Source organism: Tamandua tetradactyla, chromosome 6 (assembly GCF_023851605.1).
Source record: "Tamandua tetradactyla isolate mTamTet1 chromosome 6, mTamTet1.pri, whole genome shotgun sequence".
NCBI lineage: Eukaryota > Metazoa > Chordata > Mammalia > Pilosa > Myrmecophagidae > Tamandua > Tamandua tetradactyla.
This window is the reverse complement of record NC_135332.1, coordinates 5567377-5590757: the sequence shown is the minus strand read 5'-3', so window position 1 is coordinate 5590757 and position 23381 is coordinate 5567377. Positions and strand designations below refer to the sequence as shown.

The following is a 23381-nucleotide window of genomic DNA, read 5'->3' as shown; positions in this document are numbered from 1 at the left end:
CTGCAATTTACAATCTAGAACCCTTTGTAATAGGCCCCAACCTGATAACCCATGCTCTTGACTTCGATTTTCTGATTTTGTATATTATCATTAGTCCAGATGAGTGAAGCATGATGATATTTGTCTTTTTGTTTCTGCCGTGTTATTCGATGTACTGTCCTTAAGGTTCGTTCATTTAGTTGCATGTCTCACAACTTCATACCTTCTTGTAGCAACTCAATAGTCTGTTGTATGTATGTACCACAGTTCTCCTTTCCATTCCTTAGTTGTTGTATCCTTAGGTCACCTCCATTCATTGTGAATCACCAACACTGCTGCCAGGAACATCAGTGTGCAAATGTCCATTCGTGTCCTCACACTCAGTTTCTCCAGGGGTAGACTGAGCCATAGGGTTGCAGGCTCATATGACAACCCCACCCCTAGCCTCCTGTGGAATCACCACACTGCCCTCCCAGGGGCTGCACCTTTCAGCTTCCCTACCACCAGTGAATAGGTACATCTCTTTCCCCACATTTCCTCCAGCACTTGTTTTTCTCTGTTCATTTTAAAAGTTTTATTCACACAGCATACAATCCAACCTAAGTAAAATATTGATGGTTCCTGGTATAATCACATTGCCATGCCTTTGCCACCACAATCTACATGAAGACATTTCCTTTTCTTCTGCAAATAATCCCATATTCCTTCCCCATTAGTTTTGGCATATTGCCTTTGTTACATTCAGTGGGCGCATATTACAATGTTACTGTTGACTATAGACCCTAGCTTGCCTTGATTGTATTTTTCCCTGCGTATCATCCCATTTTCAATAGGATGCAACGTTGACATTCATTTGTTCTCCATGCAAAAACATTCTTATATTTGTATATTTAATCACCATCATTGTCCACTCTAGGCATTCCTAAGTGATAACTCTCAATCTTTACTTTCTATCTTTCCTTCTGGTGTCATACGTGCCCCCAGCCCTTCTCCCTCAACTATACTCACATTCACCTTCATTCAGTGACTTATATTATCTGCTACCATCAGAGAGTACTGTGCTACCTATTGCTGAATTTTTACAATCAGTCCTGTTGCACATTCTATACTCCTTCAGTACCAATTGCCCAATCTCGACTTTCTATCTCCTGAAAAACTGTGTTCTAAACTTTAACTCTCAAAATTCACTCATTGATATTAGTACATAGTGAGACCATATAGTATTTGTCCTTTTGTTTCTGGCTAATTTCACTCAGCATAATGGCCTCAAAGTTCATCCACATTGTTACATGCTTCATGACTTTATTCTATTTTCAGGTGTGTCATATTCCGTTGTATGTATATACCACAGCTTGTTTAGCCGCTCTGCCATTGGTGGACATTTGGGCTTTTTCCATCTCTCGGCAATTGTAAATAAGGCTGCAATAAGCATCGGTGTAGCAAATGTCCTTTGTGTCCTTGCCTTCAGTTCCTCTGAATATATATCTAGTAATGGGATTGCTGGGTCATATGGCAATTCTATACTTAGCTTCTTGAGGAACTGCCAAACTGTCTTCTAGAGCAGTTGCACCCTTTTACATTCCCACCAACAGTGGATAAGTGTGCCTCTTTCTCCACATTCTCTCCAGCACTTGTAGTTTTCTGCTCTTTTGATAAGGGCCATTCTAGTGGGTGTGAGGTGAAATCTCATTGTGCTTTTGATTTGCATTTCCCTAATAGCCAGTGAAGTTGAGCATTTTTTCATATGTCTTTTAGCCATTTGTATTTCCTCTTCTGAAAAGCATCTGTTCATGTCTTTTGCCCATCTTTAAATTGGGCTGTCTTTTTGTTGTTGAATTGTAGAATCTTTTTATATATTCTGGATATTAAACGCTTATCTGATATGTGGTTTCCAAATATTGTCTCCCATTATGAAGGCTGCCTTTTTACTTTCCTGACAAAGTTCTTTAATGCACAAAAGTGTTTAATTTTGAGAAGATCTCATTTATCTTTTACTTTTTTCATTACTCGTGCTTTCGATGTAAGGTCTAAGAAACCACCTCCTATCACAAGATTTATAAGATATTTCCCTATATTTTCTTCTAAAACTTTTTATAGTCTTTGCTCTACTGTTTATATCTTTGATCCTTTTGAGTTAATTTTGTGTCAGGTATGAAATATGGATTCTCTTTCATTCTTTTGCATATGGATATCCAGTTCTCCAACAGCACCATTTATTGAAGAGGCTGCTCTGTCCCAGGAGGATGACTGGACTGACTTATCACAGATCAGTTGTCCATAGATGAGAGGGTCTGAACAGTCTATTCCATTCCATTGGTCAGTATATCTATCTTTATGCCAGTACCCCTCTGTGCTGTTTTTGACCATTGTAGTTTTGTAATATGCTTTAAAGTCAGGGAGTATGAGACCTCCCACTTCATTTTTCTTTCTCAAGATATTTTTAGGTATTTGGGGCACCCTGCCCTTCCAAATACATTTGGTTATTGATTTTTCTATTTCTGCAAAATAGGTTGTTAGGATTTTAATTGATATTGCATTTAATCTATAAATAAATTTGGGTAGAATTGACATCTCAACTGTATTTAGTCTTCCAGTCCATGAGCATGGTATGCCCTCCCATTTATTTAGGTCTTCCATGATTTCTTTTAGCAATGTCTTGTAGTTTCTTGTATCAGTCTTTTGTGTTTTTTGTTAAATTAATTCCTAGATATCTGATTCTTTTGGTTGCTATTGAAAATGGAATTTTTTTTCTTGATTTCCTCAGAGTGCTCATTAGTAGTGTGTAGACATTAATATCGTTTTAGCGTACAACACACGATCATCTTTTCAACAAATAAGATACATGATGGAGCAGATGTGGTTCAGTGCTTCAATCATGGCCAGGCGTGGGACAGCAGGAAGAGATTTCGCCAAAAAACAGAAGCAGTGATTCTTATGAAAAGAGAAGTGAGAGCAAGCAAGATAGACAGACAAACAGAGTGGCCAGGGAAGCTCTCCAGGGAGGAAGCTACCCTCATTAACCTGGCTTCTGGGATCTCAGCATAAGTTACCCTCTTCAGAACTGTCTGTGCTGGGAAGGGGTGGACACAGCCCCTGAAGTACAACTTTTATTTTAAAATTCACTTTCTTCCTTTATTTTTTTAAAATACAAATAAAAGTTTATTGTACAAAATTCAGGCCTTTGTATTCCACAGCTCACTAAGGCTAAAGAAAGACTGGACGATTTTTAAGTCCTTCACAAAAATTTTGTTTTCGCTAAGTCCTCTCCTCAACTATTAAAAATGGCCTGACTTGAATGTTATCAAAACGAACACTATAAATAACACCAAGTCCTTTAGAGAAGACTGTTCCAAATGTTATTTCTTGGTGTAGGTGACCTTCATGGCATAGGGTGGTGGGATCTTAAATCCTTGGAACCCATCCCTGGAGGCACCAGCCTGTCCATCATTTTCAGATTCAACAAGAAGCAATGTCATGTCTTCCAGGTACCAAACAGATTTCCTTAAAACCAGGGAACTGATTAAACAGCATGGATAACGTCATCTTGTTAGTCTCTTCTGGTAAGTTATTAAGGAATAAAATATGGTTTGGAGGATAATCAGGAACGTGGGGATTTGGTGCTGTATTTCCTTGGGCATGAGTTGGATTTGGTATTCCCAGACCAGGTTTTTGGTTTGCAGTTGTTGCAGTCTGTTCCACAGTTTGGCTTTTTTCATTTCTTTGTCGGAAAATGTGCCATGCATTTTAGATATTATATCAGAATCTGTTTATGCCTACTAGATTTGCATTGGTTTACCATAAAATGGAAATCCTTGTAGTTGTCTCAAGGGATTTGTGGATAAGCCCAGTTACTTAAATGTAACAAAAACCTGCCCCCTCATCTTAATAGTCTTTAAAGCTACAAAATCTACCACATGGTCAAATTGAGAAAACAGGGCATACAGGTATCTTTTCAGTTCTTTTTTTTTAATTTTGTCATTCGTATTGCTGATATAAATTGCATGATTGGGTCTGATAGCCATGCTTTCATTTAAATTATCCAAATAACCTGAGGCCTGCACAGTGTCTCCTTAATTTAATTTTTAATAGGTAATATATTCACATGATTTAAATACCAAAAGACATACCAAGGTTTATCATGGAAAGTGTACTAAAAGTTACAAAACATTGCTGAGATGAACACCTAAATAAATGGAGAGATATACCATATTCATGGGTCAGAATACTCAATATTGTTAGATGTCAGTTCTCCCCAAACTGATTTATAGAGTCAATGCAATTTCAATAAAAATCCCAGAAGACTCTTTTTGTAAAAATGGACAAACTGCTTTAAAAATGTATATGAAAATTCAAAGGGCCAAGAAAAGCCAAAATAATTTTGAAAAAGAAGGATAAAGTTTGAGAATAAATATTATCAGATTTTGAGATTTATTATAAAATGACTAATCAAAACAGTGTGGTACTGGCATAAAGACAGACAAATAGAACAATGGAACAGAACAGAGATTCCAGAAATAGACCCACACATATATAAACAAAGGTGCAAAGAGAAGTCACTGGTGAAAGGACAGTCTCTCTAACAAATGATATAGGAACAACTGGACATCCATTTGCAATCAAAATGAACTTTGGATCATACCTTGTACCACATATAAAAACTAACTCAAAATGGATCATAGATCTATGTATAAAATCTAAAACTATGTAAGACATAGAAGAAAGCACAGGGGAACATTTCTTAGATACAATATTAAAACCATGGATTCCCCAAAGGAAAAAAAAAGATAAATTGGCCTTCATTCATCTCAAAAACTTCTGCTCACTGAAAGACACTATCAAGAGAATGAAAAGATAAGCCACAAACTGGGGGAAAATGTTTCCAAATTATATAATTGATAAGGGGTTTTTATTAAGACTGCATAGAGAACTCCAAAAACGCTATGAGGAAGAAAAAAAACAATTAAAAATTGTACAAAAGATTTTAACAGCCACACAGAGGGCAAGTAAGCGCATGAAACATTCTAAATGTTACATTTGGAAAATGTAAATTGAAACAATACCACTACCACACACACACACACACACACACACACACACACTGGATTGGCTAAAATTAAAGACTACTGGTGTTGGTAAAAATCTGGAGCAACTAGTTGCAAGGTGGTCTTTCCGGTGTGGCTGGCCCCACCCTGACATCACGCTAGCATATGAACTATGAGAGGTGGTCCTGGGCCCACCATGAATAACAAAAAGACACTTCTATCAGGGAAATGTCAAAGATTAAGGGTTTATCCTTCCCTAACCAGTTCCCACTTTTGGGAAGCCATATTCGGTACTCTACCATATCCTTTGAGCATTTTTTCTATTCTATTGTTGGTCATTTTCTTTTTGATTTCTGAGAGTTCTTTACATATTAATGAGGTAAGTCCTTTACTATGATGCGAGTTACAAATACTTTTTTTCCAGCTTGGAGTTTATCTCTTGGCTTCCTCCCTTCCTTTTCTTTCTTCCTTGCTCTCTCTTTCTTTTTTTAGAGGGGTAGGGTGGTGAGACTGCTCGTTGTGTTGGCTGGAGAGAGAGGCCACATCTGAGCAACAAAAGAGGCTCTCTTTTGATTGAACACCATAAGTACTTAGAATCTCAGGTAGGACATGAGATTTTGCTGGTTTGTCCAGAGTGATGCCCCAATGAATCCCCAAGTGATTCGATCAGTGACTGGAAAGTATCTGCAAAGCCCCCTTCAGGGAGTGGTGAGAACGGGGAGAAATTCAACTTCTCCAAGTTGAATTCTTGATATTCTCTTTCTTTTTTAATGTTTGTTTCTTTGTTTTTAAACCAGAACTTATTTTCACGGAGCACAATTTATCAGTCTTATTTTATGGCTTCTTGATTTTTTTTAATTATTTTTTTTGAGGAGGTGTAGGTTTACAGAAAAATCCGGCAGTTAGTAACAGAGCCCCCAAATATTCCTCTCCTCACACATGCAGTTCTCCTTATTAATAATATTTTGTATTAGTGTGTTACATTTATTACAACTGTTGAACCATTATTATACTACTAACTAATGTCCCTAAATTACATTAGCATTCACTCTCTATGTTGTCCAGTTATATGCATTTAAAAAAATTTTTGTTATACCATACAACATAAAGTTTCCCTTTCCAATCATTTGCAGGTATACAATTCAACACTCACAACTTTGTGTTACCACCAGCACCATCCATTATCAAAACTTTTAGCCATCACTTCTTGGTACTTACCCTATGGCAGCAAAAAGTCAAGCTGAGATCTTCGATTTCTATGGTCACCTACTCAAATTTGCTACTGGACAAAGGCAGTGGATTCTTCTGCCCAGTGCACTCAAATTACCAATTCCTGAGACACCAGAGTTTCAAAGAGAGAAAGAGTTTATTGCTAGGTACAAAGTGGGAGAGCAGATGGCCTATCGGCCCAAAATCTGGCTCCCTGAACTGCAGTGATTCTGATAGTTTTATAGTATAACAAAAGGTGGGCAGGTTTAAGGATAATAAGCACAAGGGCTCCAGATAACGTAATTAGAAGTGATCTAATTATTGAGTATGTACAGATTGATTATATGCTTAGTCAGAGAAAGTATGTAAGAAAATGACAGCCTTAATATGATGATGGACACAATTTTTAGAGTTATATGAGGTATAGGTGACTTGTAGGTTAAAGTCTGAGTTACCCCACATGTCAGGAAGGCCCATTTTGGTTAGATCCAGCTTTGGTTATCAATATAACTTTGGACTTGGGGTGGGTTAGTTCTGGGCTGACCCAAGACCCTTCATTAATAAACATTAGGGGGCCGTCTTTAGTGATCAAAAGACTCTGAAGTCTAAAAACAGGATAAATGTGTACAAATGAAGGTTAGCCACAAGGTTTTACAATCAAAGGGCACAAGATAAAAGTTATACAATCCTACTTTAAAAATTAGGCCTAAGAGTCACCCCCAAGAGAACCTCTTTTGTTGCTCAGATGTGGCCTCTCTCTCCAGCCAACACAACAAACAAACTCACCACCCTCCCCCTGTCTACATGGGACATGACTCCCAGGGGTGTGGACCTTCCTGGTAACGTGTGACAGAAATCCCAGAATGGGCTGAGACTCAGCATCAAGGGATTGAGAAAACCTTCTCCACCAAAAGGGGGAAGAGTGAAATGAGACATAGTGTCGGTGGCTGAGAGATTCCAAACAGAGTCGAGAGGTTATCATGGAGGTTATTCTTATGCATTAAGTAGATATCACCTTGTTAGTCAAGAAGTAATGGAGAGGCTGGAGGGAACTGCCTGAAAATGTAGAGCTGTGTTCCAGTAGCCATGTTTCTTGATGATGATTGAATAATGATATAACTTTCACAGTGTGATTGTGAAAACCTTGTGTCTGATGCTCCTTTTATCTACCTTGTCAACAGACGAGTAGAACATATGGAATAAAAATAAATAATAGTTTGTTAAAATAAATTTAGTTTGAAATGCTAGTGATCAATGAAAGGGAGGGGTAAGGGGTATAGTATGTATAATTTTTTTTTCTGTTTTCATTTTATTTCTTTTTCTGTTGTCTTTTTATTTCTTTTTCTGCATTGATGCAAATGTTCTAAGAAATGATCATGATGAATATGCAACTATGTGATGATATTGTGAATTACTGATTATATATGTAGAACGGAATCATCAAAATAGAAATGTTTGCGTTTATTTGGGTTTTTTGTATTTAAAAAAATAAAATTAAATTAATAAAAAAGCTATACAATCATTATCAGAGATTAAGTCAGCTGGATTATAGTTCAGCTATATCAGGTATTTCCCTCTGTCCATTCTCATATACTAGAAAATGAAAAGGAATATCTATATAACAATTCAGTAATCATAACCATCCCTTAAATCCCAACTTATTGGTTATAATTCTTCCCTCTCATTTGATAATTTTCTCTCAATCTTGAGGGATGTCTGGGTCATAACTCTTCTAACTTCTTCATGCTGAAAAAGGGACGTTGACATTTTGGAGGAGAGGGATGAAACTGATTTTTGTTCTTAGAAAGACCAGAACTTATGGGTTTCAGAGCTTATCTGGCATTGGAACAATCCAGAGGGTTTAGGTCTCTGAAAAACAAACTAAGTGTAAACTTTTTAGATCCCAGAGTATCCTTCAGAGTTTTCAGGAACACTATTGGGTGGGGATGGCCATACTACGGCAATTTGCAATATCTGGCTGAAACTTGCATACGAATAACCTCCAGACTGACCTCTCAACTCAGTATGAAATCTCTTAGGCATCAAGACTCTATTTATTTCTTTTTCCCTCTTTTGGTCAACCAATCCCATGATACCAATTCCAGGCTTATCCCTGGGAGTCATGTCCCACGTTGCCAAGGCCAAGCTTATCCCTGGGAGTCATGTCCCACATGGGGACACATACGCCATGGAGCAGGGAGGTCAGAGTTTGGCTTGGAGAGAGAGAAACCACCTCTGAATGACAAAAGAGATTCTCTGGGGATGACTCATAGGCATTAATTTTAAGTAGGCTCAGCTTTGCCATTATAGAAATAAGTTCCATAAGGGCAAGCCTCAAGATGAAGGGCTTAGCTTATTAAATTGGGAACCCTTATTGTTTAACAGAATAGCAGGAATTCCCCATATTGGGAAGTTTAGAAGTTATACTTTTTCTCAAGTCTCTCAAGGGACTTTGCAAATATTTTTTTTATTTCTTGCCAAAATACTTTTAAATGCATTAGGATATAACATTACTTTGTATAAGATATCAAGATTTTATTCCTTATTTTAGCTTCTATGTTAAATAAAGCTGAATAAGTTGTTTAAATAAACTGATTTGAGATATTAAATTAATGTGCTATGGAAAATTTAAATTTTGGGCACAATAAATATCTCTTCTTTTGGTCTCACACAAAAGTTAAAGTTTTTTTTTTCTACTATAAAAGCAGACAACCTAGACCCCTATTTTCTTATAAGCATTTTCTAAAGGCGACCATATTATAATTGTTCTTTCGTTTCTGACTTATTTTGTCTCACCAAATGTCCCACACATTCATTCACATCATTGCATGCCTCACGACTTCATTCCTTTTGTAGCAGCACAATATTCGTTCATAAGTGTACACCATCGTTCACCAATCTGCTTCTCAGTCAGTGCATCCTTCAGCCACCTGCATTCGTCAGGCATCACGTATAGGGCCAAAGTCCACAGTCATCAACAGTCTCAATTTTAGATAATTTCGTTGTTCCCAAGAGAAAGTTAAAGTTTAAAAACACAGACAAATTTCTCTTTTCCCCTATATTTACCTCAGTCTTAATCAGATTAGCTTCATTCACATCTCTAATCAGTGTCTGATCTCTTTTTCAGTTTCTTTAATAGCTGCTGAATGGAGGAATGCTGACATTTCTTCAGTAACTGAAGAATTAACTCTGAGTCTCAGGTGTCACAAAGATACTTAAAGTTCCAGGGAACTACCAGGTTATACAAAGAGCAAAGTATCTCAGAATTTAGAAATAACACTTAAAGCTCAAGAATAAATGTGACTGCTATACGAGTTGATAATCTAAACCCTAATTTTCTTATAAGCATTTTTAAATGAAGCTGCTTTCAGAAATAAAAACATCCGACAGATGACTGCTATTAACTCACCATAGCAGAGGATTTGTCCTGTTTCAACTTTACACATTTACCAGTTACATTAATTAACAAATAAAATATAACTTATCTGTCTTGTTTCTCTTTTAAAGTCCTTTTTATTTTTGCAGATGAAGTTCTGACTTACAACTGGCCACATATATTTTTTAGAGAAGTATTAGAGCAAAGAAGTGTGACTGACGAGTAAAATTGGTTGTTTCCATGATTTATGGCTTTTTTTAAAAAAAAGAATAACTAAAACCGTGACTAACAACATCGTACCATTGACTAACACAGAGATCAGTATCAGGATATCACACGGAGAGTGAGAACATTGTCAAGTTTTTAGGAATTTCATACAATCTTGAAATATATGGATAACATTTCACCCACAAAAATTTAAGTAACAGAAGGATAGAAAATCCCTTTTAATTATTGCAATACTTTCCAAACACCTCCTATGTAATATGTTAAACTATTTTAGCACCTCACTTTTACAGGTGAAAGAACAAATCCTTTGTAACAGTCTTCTTTTAAAAGTGTGAAGTCTTGTCTTCTGAAATAAAGATGATCAGATCAACATAAACATTAACAAGGATAATATTCTGATGCAAAATCTTTGTCTTCTAGGCAGAGTATTATTTTAACAGAAAGAAAACTGAACTTTAGTCTTGTATAAATACATGATTTGACACAAAAGTTTTTTTAAAAAGTCATAAACAGGCTTATCAAATTTTGGTCAGCATTGCCCATGACCGATAGAATACACCTCTATAAACCTAAAATTTTCCATATTCATTCAGGGCTTGTAGTCAGAATTAAACAAAATTCACTTTCACAAACTTTTTAAAACAACAAACAAAATTCTACTTTAATCAGAGAATATGATCATCTAAGTATGGACAAAAATAATCCAGACTTCATTTAATCAGAAATAAATTTGATAACAAATTCACGAATCTCTTTGAGCATGCGTACGTCCTTCCAATAACAGTATTCGTGAAGGGGAGAAGAGATATGCTGCCAAATAATGGAAGGAAGATATTGATCCTTGGGGACTGGAATACAGTCAAGCATTTATATACTTTATACTCACAACACACGAATGATTACAATATGCCTAAACTTTCTGAGTCTTATCCAGCACTACCTTCAAAGATCAGAGGACCCTAAGTTTTAAATATAATCGGTTTTTCAATACTTACGGGATTTATATTCAGAAAAAAGCTCAAATTTTTCTCAACATTGTTTCTAAGTGTTAAATAATATCAGGAATATGTTAGTTTACAAAATTAAGTTATGGCTTAAAAAAAAAAAACCCAGTTCAGAGCCCTATTTATTTAGATGCTGCTTTCTTATTTAAAAGTCTTACAAGTGTCATCTCTTTTATGAGTTTTTTTTTCAGTTATTTTTTTATCTGCTTTTCAAGTTCTTCCTGCATTTTTATTCCTTTATCACTACTTCCTTATCCTATGCCCTGGCACAAGTATATTCTAACCACAAGATAAACTTTTTGAAGCTAAGAAATACATCTTTCCTATTCATGACAGTACTTACTAATCAAAATGAACTGATTGACATTGCCATAGCCACTACAAATTCAAATTTCTCCAAATACTCAGGTAACAAATGGCAAAGTAACCAAAACAGCCAGATTCTTTTAAATCCATGTAATCAAAGTTATGAAAAATCTCATTTATATTTCTGTGGAGCCCAGGCCCCCTGCATAGTGAGAATAAGTTACTGCATGTAGCTGTCTACAGTGACCAGGACAGAAATTAAAGGTCATCATACCTCTTGGGGGGCAGGGGGGAAAGGGGGAAGAATATCCAGATGGTTTCATAAACAAGATATTAAAACTCCTCTCCCTTGATCATGGTTGATAACAAGCCCCCAGAGCTCTGTGTCATGAGAACCTGCTGAAACACTGTTCTCACAGCCTGTGGACTATCTCTGTCCTAAACTCTGATAAGCTGTGCCTTGCACTCCCTGATGTTTTTGCAGGGCACTGACTTCCATTTTCCAGACAGCTGCCACCAGGAAGGATCTTCTCCTGTTTATAAGTCCCAATAAAAGCCATGCCTACCTTTCCGCCTAACACGTTCTTTGGTCTTGGGGCTGCTCTTCATAAAGTTGGGTTGGACCAATTTTCTACTAAACCTAACTGATTCCTTAAATATGATATATTTCAAGCATCAGCATAGTCTTATTTCAGTATAGTATATGAATGTTATTGTTAACAGACACATTGCCCAGTTTATGCAGCCTTTCTAGTTAGGCTAATTTTAGAGGAATTTTGAGAATGGACTTATCTTACTAGCTTATTTTGTCAGCAAGCTTGTATGAATTTAGGGAGAACATATCTAAGAAAAATAAAATTGCATTTGTTCAATTTAAACATTCATCCTAGGGAGACTTCCAGGAAGATGGCAGATTAGGGCAGGCCGCGTTCACCCATGCTCCAAGCTAGAGAAGGGACAGAAAAACAACCAGAACAGTGGTTCCAGGTTGTCCTACATTACATAGGGAGGTCCTGTATGAAAAAGTGGAGTTGTTGAGATGCAGAGAACTGGAGAGCATCCAGCTAGGGCAAAGAGCATAACGCACCCCTTTCTAAATGGAGGCCCGGAGCCTCAGGAGCACATGGACGGGGAGGCAGGGACAAAGAAGTAAGCCAAGCCACGCTCCTTGAATGCTCTGTCTCCCATGCCCCACTCACCCAAGACCCACCCACCTCCACCCCATGCATGTGCACACATGCACCTCACTCTGTGGCCCCACGCCCCACGCACCCCTGCCCCATCCCCACCTGCACACGCTCATATGTGCATCCATGCCAAGCCCCCCATGACTCGCCCACCTGCTCCTCTGACCCCAGCACCTTGCGCCCCACCCCCTACACCTGTGCCCCGATCCCCAACCCTCGCTCACCCACCCCTTGCACACACACACACTCATATCCCACCCCTTGCACCTCCACCTCTGCACCCCAAGCTCTATGCCTGATCCTCACGACCCCGTGCTCTGTGCACACGCACACTTGAGCCCTGTCCATGCCCCTGCACCCTGCCCTGCCCATGTACCCATGCCACGCCCTCCCACTCTCTGTGCCACGCCCCCCCACACCCCATCCACCCATGCCCCACACACCCACTATGCCCTGTCTCTGCGTCCCCTGTGCCAAACCCTGCCCCTGTGCTCCAAGGCCTGTCTGAGCTACACCTGACTCTATGGCCCCGCACTGCTCCCCCACAACAATGTGCCCCACACTGCACACTTCTGGGCACCGATATAGTGCCCCCATCCACAAACATAACCCTGCACTGCACGCCGCCACCAGCCACTATGCCCCACCCCACGCCCATCCTGCAAATAGAAAACCTTAGACAGGTGAGGAAAATCAGCTTCCACAATAACCCTATCAAGACAATTAAATGCCTCAAAGTCAACCAAAAATCACAAAGCATATGAACATGCTGACAGATATAGCCCAGCCTAATGACCAAATTAAAACACCAAAGGAGACACACAGACTTTGGAACAACCAATAAAAGATGTCCACACAATTCTACTAAATAAATTCAATGGGTGCGCCAATGGCATAAAGGAGATCAAGATGATGCTAAAAGAGCATAAAGGAGAATTTGAAAGAATAAATAGAAAAATAGCAGCTATCACAGAGATGAAAGATATACTAGAGGTACACAAACATACTAATCACACAGATAGAACCAATCTCAGGCCATCTCTCCCCTATTCTTAAAACACATTGAGGCCAGAGCGTGTTACAGAAATAAACCTGTTTCTCATAATTCATAACTAAAATCTTTCCAATTTTAAATACAGCCTAAAGTTTCCCATTTTAAAAGAATTTTGTTTTGCAATCATTAACCAATTAGGTACAATTAAGCAATACAAAATGCAGGAACATAACAACTAACAAATTTAAACAGATACTTAACACTTACTATATTTACTTAGCACACCAATTAATAGCTAGACCGAATATACCAATTAACAATTTAAAAAGCATTAAACTCTTAACACAGATTAATAATTAAGCAAGCATTAAACTCTTACTATACCTAGGTAACACACTGGCTAACAGTTAAACAGGCATACTTAACTTTATTAAATACCAATTAATTGTTGGTGACTTATTTTTCAAGAGTATATTCAACAGAAATTCAGGACAGGGTTTTAAATCCTGTGTAGACAGACCAGACCCTGAAACCCCATACAGGATTGTACCCAGAAAACAGAAAGGTACAGAGGTCAGAGTGAGGAGCCAAGGGGGCTCATTCTGAAAATGGGAACTGTCCCACTAACTTCCTGATCCACTTTTACCCTGATTGCCCTCACCAGTCAGATGTCCTGATTGAGAAGTGGAAACGGTTTCTCTCTTTGAAGCTTTTTAAGGCACCGAGAAGGTCCGGAGTGCTGGCAGAACAGACGAAAGCCTGGTTGCCAAGCCTCTGGGTTAAAGAATCTCCAGCAACTGCAAAAGGCTTGGTTGCTGCGTTAACCTGCTCTGCTGAGCTCCAGAACTTTGGGTAGGTGGACTCCTTCGGAATCTTTGTCCCAACTGGGTCACCAAATTATTACTGGACAAAGACAGTGGATTCTTTTCCCTGATGTGCTCAAATCACCAATTCCTGAGATGTTAGGGTTTCAAAGAGAAAAAGAGTTTCTTGCAAAGCACAAGAGAAGATGACCTATCAGCCCAAAATCTGTCCTCTTGAATTACAGTGATTCTGATATGGCAGATTTTAAGATAATGAGCACAATGGCTCCAGATGATATAATTAGAGATGATCTAATTATTAAGCATGTGCGGATTTTAAAAAATAATTTTATTGACAAATCTTAATGTACAAACATTCTTAGCATACAAATATTCCATACATGGTGTATAATCAATGGCTCACAATATCACATGGTTGTGTATTCATCACCATGATCATTTTTTAGAACATTTGCATCACTCCAGAAAAAGAAAGAAAAAAGAAAAAGCTCATACATACCATACCCCTTACCCCTCCCTCTCATTGACCACTGGCATTTCCATCTACCCAATTTATTTTAACCTTTGTCCCCCCTATTATTTGTTCATTTTTTATCCATATTTTTTACTCATCTGTCCATATCCTGGATAAAAGGAGCATCAAACACAAGGTTTTCACATCACACAGTCACATTGCAAAAGCTATATCATTATACAATCACCTTCAAGAAACACGGCTACTGGAATGCACAGATTGATTATATGCTTAGTCACAGAACATATGTAAGAAAATGACAGCCTTAATATGATAATGGGCATGCTTTTTAGTACTCTAATGAGATATAGGTGATTATAGGTTAAAGTCTAAACTACTGCACATGTCAGGTAGGCCCATTTTGGTTAGATCCAGCTTCAGTTATCAAGATAACTTTGGACTTGGGGTTGGATTTAGTTCTGGGCTGACCCAAGACCCTTCATTAATAAACATTGGGGGCTGTCTTTAGTGATCACAAAACTCTAAAGTTGAAAAACGGGATAAATATGCACAAGTGAAGGTTAGTCACAAGGTTTTACAATCGCAAGGGCACAGGAGAAAGGCTATATAATCCTTATCAGAGATCAAGGCAGCTGGATTTCAGTTCAGAGATTTCCCTCTGTCTACTCTCATATACTAGAAAATAAAAGGACTAGCTATATAATGTTTCCGTAATCATAATCATCCCTGAACTCCTAACGTCTTGGTTACAACTCTGACAGCCTGACCACGGGGAGACACTCGAGTGTGGCAGTTTGGACACTACTTGGCCCCTTGCCCTCGAGGCAGAGATAATCTAATTCAGACAAGGCAGCACTCATTGAATTGCCTTCATTCCCAGGGCCCACCATTCTACCACAGTGTTTGGTCATCTGCTAAGGTCCAGGTGCTGTCCCTGCCATCCAGGAGCCAGCAGTCCATCTGGGCGAGCACAAGACACCACAGCACCTCGGGGACAGCATCTGCCAGAGAGGAGTGAGGGGGTGCTCAGGAAGGGCAGCCCCTCTGGGGATGACCTAAAACTTCTGGAAAAGTTGATGCCTGCCCTGAGTTATGAAGCATGGGTAAGAATTCGCCAGAAAAGAAGAGGGAGGAGGGCACCAGGCAGGCAAACCGCATTGGCAAAGGCACAGACACATGACGCGTTCTGAGAACTAGAGAGTCTAGCCACCAGCATGCGGAAACCAGGAGAGAGGTGGTGAGAGACCAGGCTGAAGAGGCAACCAAGGAACAGCGTGTGGAAAGCTGCTCGCAGACTTTCCCTTTAGGCCAGTAAGGAGCCGTTACAAGAATCAAATGGGGGTGAAAGGAATTGATACATATCTGAGAAAGCTGTGGTGTGCGTTTGAGCATGTGGGAAGCAGGCTGGAGGGAGGCTGCTCTAATGCAGCATCGTGGAAACATACTGAGCCTCCTGGCTCCACAGAATCCAGAGCTCAGCTTGCCCCTTGGTGGCAGGTCTCCCTGGCTAGTCCTGCCTTTTCCGGACGCCAGGTCTGTCGTAAGCCCTCGCCAGAAAAGGCAGGAGGTCAAGATTTATGTTCTGTGGAAAGAGCCCCCTTGGGGGAGGGCGGACAGAGGAGAGGCCGGGAGATCTTTCTGGGGTCCAAGGAAAGCAGCCCTTTGGGGGGGGGCGGGTATCGGAGAAGGGGAGGAACCCCTCCCCCCACCCCGAGAAGGGATGCCCAAACCCAGGCAAGGAGGGTCAAATGCCACTTGGGCCCCCCTCCTTTCTATTTTCCTAAAGAAACGGGAAAAAGCGACTGCGTTCAGTGACCCCTCAGGAAGGCCAGTCATTTCCTGAGGAGATATCAGCCCTGCCCAGGCCTCATTGTTCTCCGTTTCCAGCAATGGCCGCCATTACCTGACCAGCCGCCCAGCTGGGAAGAGTGGCCAGAGCAGCCTCGGCGTTCATAGGGCAGGTTTTGCGTCTCTGGCTTGCGGGAAGTGTCTTTTGCCCCAGGGGCATGGCCCGAAAGCAGAACTAGCTGTCCCGTCGCCTGCAAGCCCAGTTCTACCACACGGAATGCAGTTCCAGTGGCTCCGAGGGGGCAAAATGTGGCTTGGACTCCTGCTGACGCTTTTGTTCTGTGAGTTTTTTTAATCCTCTTCCCTCGTCGCTGAAACTTCATGAGAGTTGAAGATCCCCAAATCAACATGTTTCTTCTTTCTTTTCCAGATTCCAATCTTGAGGGTCAAGAAAACTGTAAGTTATGATGTTTCTAACCTACTTTCATTTTGCTTGTCTTTGCTGTGATTCTTAAAAGTCACATCATATTGCTTAAGTTTGATATTTATGACAATTGATAAAATGCTCTAACTGGCATATGAAGTTAATTCCATTTTGACATTTATAGACGGTCTTAGAACAAAACAGTTGTTCTGAGGCCAGTTCTAATGAGCATGTTCTAGAAGTCTATACATTTTCTAGATTCTAGTGAATTGCTGTTTGTGAGGCTTAGGGAATAAAAAAAAGTGATAAAGCAGTGAGCAATCCCGTAATTTGCTTTTTGTGGTTTTACCATCATGTTTGTTTTTATACTCCATCCCAAATGGGTTTTATTCACAAATGAGATAATGGATTTATTATGAAGACAGAACATAGCTTAAATGGTAGCTACAGACTTTTTCTCCTTAAATGATCTAAAACACATACTGAATCTTGTTTCCTATCCTCCAATGAGGCTATGATTATATCTCATATAATCACAGCGGAAGGGGGAGAGATGTCTGTCTGTCTTTGAAGTCCGGCTGACCATTCACTTTAGAGCTTATTTTGAACCATAGCTTGAGATAAGCGGATTTTTTTTTTCACACGGGCAGGCACCAGGAAGAGATAAACGGATTTTGTTCTGCTTTATCGGGGACCACATGAAGGAAGGGATTTGGTTGGGGCTGGGCGGGGTGGAGGCGGATGGAGAGAGGGTACGTAAGCAGGGTGCCCTTGTCAGAAGTGACTTCAGTGAGCAGAGAATGGGGGGGAGTGGGCTGCAGATGAGCTCTTTGGAGGTGAAGCGCGTGGAGGGATCTTTTGGGTGTTTTGAGCCCAGGCTTTGTGCAGCAGCTCAGGGACCTGAGGGGTTACTAGCAAAGCCGGGCTGCCTGGGGCCTGCGGCTCCATGACCCATGCGCCTCCAAGGGATACCATTATCTTCCTATCATCCTGACTGACCGGTGGTACCACTGAGGCTCCGCTCTGTCTGGAGCCACAGGCCTGACTCAAGTCTTTGAGGCTTTTACAAGGCTTCTCGTTGCCTCTCTGAGCCACTTTCCAACACGTCCAAAGTAGATGATGAAGGAACTTCTCAAATAGGGTCGAGGACGAGACTGGAGAACTAGCTGAGACGTCAGGCACAGTGACTGCCCAGCAGCCGATGATTAACAAATGGTAGTGATGCTCAATGTCCGTGTTCTCCTGCCTTCATCATCACAGCACTTGCGCCACTGGGTCTCCCTCTTGTCCACTCCAGCCCACACCCTGATGCTTTTGTTTCAGGTTTTCTTGCTCTCGACATTCTGTTTCCCAGGACCTCCATTCCCTCCTACCTCCCTCCCAGCCTCAAATCCAAGTAAATCTCTCACTGCCCACAGAGGTTCCTAGCGAATGCTCTTGGTGGCTTTGGGCAAGCCCTCAGAACTGCAGAACTGAGAGCAGGGAGAGGCCGGCTGGCCCAGCATTACATTCCTGCTGCCTCTGTGGGTCTCCAGCTTGTTTTCACGTGGGGAACCTGAGACCGGTGGTTGTAATCCATTTGTGCAGGGTCTACACTGGACATTAGCAGAACAGGGACTGGATCTCAAGTCTCCTGCCCCTTAGGGCATGTAGGGTTCACGTTGACTGTACATTTGCAACACATGACTCATTGTCCACTGTCTGTGGGTCAGGTTTTCTGTTAGCCTTAACCCTTATCCTTCCTTCTATCACAGACCTTCTCGGTTCCCTCAATCCCCCACCCAACTCTGGCCTGCCTTCCCCAAGGAGGTGACCTCAGCTCCATCATCATCCAGAAAACAGTGGCCTTCTGGAGGGAAATTCCTCAGCTGCAGCCCTGTCCTGCCTATAGGGTTATATGCCTCCCCACCCACGCTCCTGACTCCCTCTGGGCCTCAGATGTCCACCCCTGTGGCTGATCAGAGCCAGTCAGTCCACCTCGGATCTCAGTCGACCTGGCATTGCCTCCAGGACCTCACTATTGTTTCTTTCCCTTCCCCTTGCAACTTTTAACATCTCTCACTATGCTCTGTCCCCACCCCCTTTCTGGCTCTTTCCTCTCCATCTATGAACATGAAATCACACACAAACAAACCCTTCCACTAATCTTGTGGCCCCTGTCTAGCCACTTTCTTAGTCAGATGTCTTTGAAGGCTAATCTATAACCGTTGTCTTTGCTTCTGCACCTCCTAGTAGCTCCTTGCTTCGCCACAGGCTGCTTTTCCTGGGGCCTCGAGGGTCTGAACCTTTCTGGAGCTCAACTCCTTTCCCTACACCTACACACACCTCCCTGGTCCGAATGCAGCCCTGACCTCTCCCCCGAGCATCAGACTTGAGGCAGGGCCAACGGTTGACATCTCCTTCTAGTCATCCCTCAGGTACCCAAACCTAGCTGCACTATTGTGACCTTCAATTGGTGGCACCTATAGACTCCTGGATTCAGAACCCAGGAACCTGGTATTTCTTTTTCCACTCTTTGCCTCAACCCCCAGATCAATCAAATACCATTTAACTGTGGTAAATTGCACATAACATAAAATTTACCATGTGACATTTGATACATTGATAATGTTACACAACCGTCACCACCAATCTAGCTCCAGTACATTTTCATCACCCCAAAACCAAGTCAAAATGAAAGCAAAGTCCTTTTGAGCCTACTCGCTATTTTTCAAATTTGCCCCTTCCCTCGTCCCCACTGCCCTTATCACCTTTCACCTGAACCATCATCACAGGCTGTTTTCTGGCCTCATTCTCCCCTCTCTGCCCACTGGGATCTTCCTAAAACTCAAATCTCATTCTGTCAGTGTTCCTCTGAGGACCCCAGGGATCCTGAGGACAAGGTCAGCACAGCAGGCCTTTCATTCTGGCACTCTCTACTGGTCCACCTGACCCCTTCTGGCCCTATTCACAGGTTCCCGTAACTGGCCATGCCCACATGCTCTGTGACTTCTCACATCCTTGTCTCCTGGTACATGTTGTTCTCCTGCCCAGAGCACCCCACCTCCCCTTCTTGGCCTGGTTCAGGACTCAGATCAGGGGTCACTTCCTTCAGACTTTCCTTGACTCTCCTGGGCAGCCCTTTCTTGTGGTGCTGACGTCATTGTTCTCAAGCTATCTGTGCCCCTCCACCCAGCCTGCGATGTCTTATTCACCCTAGAATCCCAGTGCCTGGCACCCGCTCAGCAAAAGTCTTGCTGAAGGGAACGTGGACTGAGCTTGGAAACGCATGAGATTCAGATGAGGAGATGGGATCTGCACACTTTGAACTGAGCACAGTCCATTAGGGACTCCATGCTTTGTGGCTCCCTGTAATTTTCCTGACAAGTGTGGGTGACTCCCCCCTCCAGCCCTCCCGCCCTCCTCTCTTCTTTGTGAGTAATTTCCGCTTTGAGGCCCAGGTGGCTGGCTGAGTCACGATGCCTTGCCTTCCTGGGGAACATAAGCATCCTTTGGCTGGTGGCCTGGAGGTCAAGGGAAGTAGGCTTCTTTGTTTCAGTGTTTTGGGATTTAGCACCATGGCCCATGGGTGCTTTATCCGTGCTGTGGGTGACTTTGTAACTTTGGACCCTCCTTCATTGGCCTTCATCTCTCCAGGTTAAAAAGAAAAACAAAACCTGATCTGTTCTAGGCTGTTCCACAACCTCATTCTTCCATCACAACAGTTCAGGAATGTCGGGTTCAGTGAAGAAAGCTGTGGACACTCTCTTAGGAAAAAAGCACATTTACATAAAAATTAGAGGTGATTCTTAGGGTCCAGTTACCCCAGATTATGGGTACTCTATTGAATAAATAGTGAGACCTGCACACAGTAATCCAGGTTTGGCTGTGCTTGGGAAGTTTATTTATAAAGCAGATGGTGTTTTCTGTATTATCTTAAGAATCAGGTGGAAATTTTTGAGGATTGGTTGGGTAGTGCCTTTGTTATCTACTGGTGCTTAACAGATTATCCCAAAATTCAGCAACTTCAAGTAACACATATTTATTGTCTCATAGTTTCTGAAGGTCCAAAATCCAGAAGTGGCTTAGTTGAGTGATTCTGATTGAAGGTCTCTTATGAGTTTGTAGACAAGCTTTTGGTCAGGTTTGCAGTCATCTGAAGGCTGGCCTGGAGCTGGAGGCTCTGCTTCCAACCTCACTCTCGTAGCTCTTGGCAGGATGTTTCAGTTCCTGTTTTCAGGGGCTGCTCTGACATAGCAACTGGCTTCACCCACAGCAAGTGGTCTCAGAGAGACCAAGACAGGAGCTGCAATGTCTTTTATAACCACTTCTGGCATATGCTGATGGGTCAACTCTGGTGTAATGTCAGAGGGAACCACATCAGGGTACAAATGCTAGAAGGCAAGGGTTACTGGGAACCATCCTGGAGGTTGGCTACCACAAGGGATGGTGGTGGTGGCTGGTTATGGCGGTAAAATCTAAGTTAATGTTTTTGTTGCCTCGGGTCAATGATGTTATGTGTGAAGATGGAGAGCTGGGACTCATATCTTGATAAATTTAATAAAGTGCTTCTTCTTCCTTATCTTACTTCCTGCCCTTCCTTCTCCCCTCTGTGTTACAACTGGCCATGGAATGTGATGTTCTTCCAGGTGAAATAATTGAGTTGATTTACTTAAACAGATATGTGTTAGAGTTGCTTAGAAAAACAAGATTGTGGAAATGCCCACTGCTCATGGATAGCATTCCCTAAAAAAGGAAAGAAAGAAAAAGAAAAGCTGCCAGATGTTTTAGCCAAATTCATTTAAAAAATGGCCAAGGATGCATGAGTAGTTCAGTGGTTAGAATGCCCGCCTTCCATGTGGGAGACCTGGGTTTGATTCCCAGACCATGCACCCCAAAATAAAAATGGTTAAAAAGTGATAGGGGTCCTGTTAAAAGAACAGGAATAGGGCCTTGTCCATAGGAGACCTAGCAGGGATGGTGCTGAGGCTAGAAGACCTGGAGTAGGGGAAGAGTCTGAAATGCAGACTGGGAGCTCCTGGCAATGAAACTCAGCCAGCCTCAATCTTCTCTGAACCCCCAGTGTCTGGTACAATGTCTGACACACAACAGCCCCCTTTAATGTTTTCTGAATGATTGGTACAAAGAAAGAGGGAAGGGAATGTCAACCAGGGGCCAGGCATTGGGCAGTATGTATGTTGTCCCTACAGTGCTCTCAGCCACTGTGGTTCAGGCATGGGTTCAAGAATAAAATACCCATTTTGTAGAAGTGGTGGCCCAGTGGGGTTAAGTAACTCTCCAAATGGCCCAACTTATGAGCATGGGAGCAGGACCTTAAACTTGGGTGTGCCTGACTCCCTTTCTTCCTGTACCCAGCCAGCACTGTCTCCCAGTTGGCACACAGCCAGTCCTGAGTGCATGTCTCATTCTGGACGATGACATTAACGTAGCCTAATGACTCCTGTGCAGACCACACAGGGTTATGACCAAAACTGGGGGTTTGAAGAAGTCATTATAAATTAACCTGGGAAATTTTTAAATCTTCTTTTGAAAAAAATCCCTCGAAACATGGAGTAGAGATATGACTTTAGAGTTTATTTTATTTCTGTGATGGACAGTATCTAGCTAACATTTCTCAAGTACTTTTTTTGTGCCAGGGATTGTACACCAAGTCCTTAAGTCCAGGTTCTCGTTTACAGGGACTGTTATTATGCCCATTATATGGATAAGCATACTGAGGCTCAGAGCAGGTTAGTATCTTGTCAGTTTATACAGCTTGTCAGTAGAAGAGGTAGGACTTGGCCTAGATAGCCTGGCGCTGTGCATTTCACTTCTGTATGTCTCTCTCTCAATAGAATCAATGGATTAAATAGCACAACTTAAAATGAAGGAGGAGGAACTGAAGCTTTGTAGGAGTCATCCAACCTGCCCCAGCGAGGGGAGAGCATGCTTGGGAAAGGACCATAGTAACTGATAACTAAGTGTGGTTCAAAGAGACATCTGTTCTAAGATCTCACCCAGTAGGGTCCTCAGGCTAGAAGCTAATGTGGACTTGAGAAAGACAGAAAAGGAAATTCTAAAGATTAATGCTGTGGGAAAGAACTTGAATCTAAACCATCAATATATTCATCTCATGGAATGATCAAGTGCCATTTTTAGGTCATTACCATAGCAATGCAGATATTTGTAAGAACTTTCTACTTGATATTTTGAGAACATTCAGTTTTGACAGCTGATCAAATGGTATCTACGTTAGTGTTTAATACTTAGAATTTAAGAACTTTGCTATCAGAATTTGTAGATTTTTTTCCTTGTTGCCTTAATTTTGAATTGGTTTATGAAGCTTACTGCACAAACACAGGCTTTACAATGATTATATGGATACTTTATTTAGATATGCCTATGGTTAAACTAACTAAGATATTCATTTTTGGTGGTTCCGAGTGTATTGTTTGTTTTCTTAAATAAAAATATTTTAAATAAATTGCTCAGAAGAAAGAAGGGAGTGGGGACCATTCTCTTTATTTTAAAATCTGAGACATATGATGGACAAATTTTGAATTGTT

The 23381-nt window shown here is 41.2% G+C and overlaps 1 protein-coding gene and 1 pseudogene across 4 annotated transcripts in view; one reads left to right on the top strand and one right to left on the bottom strand.

The window, feature by feature from the left end:
- Window positions 1–3335: 3335 nt before the first annotated feature.
- Window positions 3336–4001, bottom strand: LOC143685781 (U2 small nuclear ribonucleoprotein B'' pseudogene; annotated as a pseudogene).
- A 12488-nt stretch (window positions 4002–16489) lies between these two features.
- Window positions 16490–23381, top strand: part of PECAM1 (platelet and endothelial cell adhesion molecule 1) — a 58768-nt gene continuing 51876 nt past the window's right edge. For all 4 annotated transcript variants that reach the window (XM_077163585.1, XM_077163584.1, XM_077163583.1 and 1 more), the window contains exons 1-2: window positions 16490–16753; window positions 16843–16869. In XM_077163585.1, coding sequence (XP_077019700.1) covers window positions 16690–16753; window positions 16843–16869 — 91 coding nt within the window. In that variant the 5' untranslated portion in view covers window positions 16490–16689. The remainder of the gene's footprint in view (window positions 16754–16842; window positions 16870–23381) is intronic.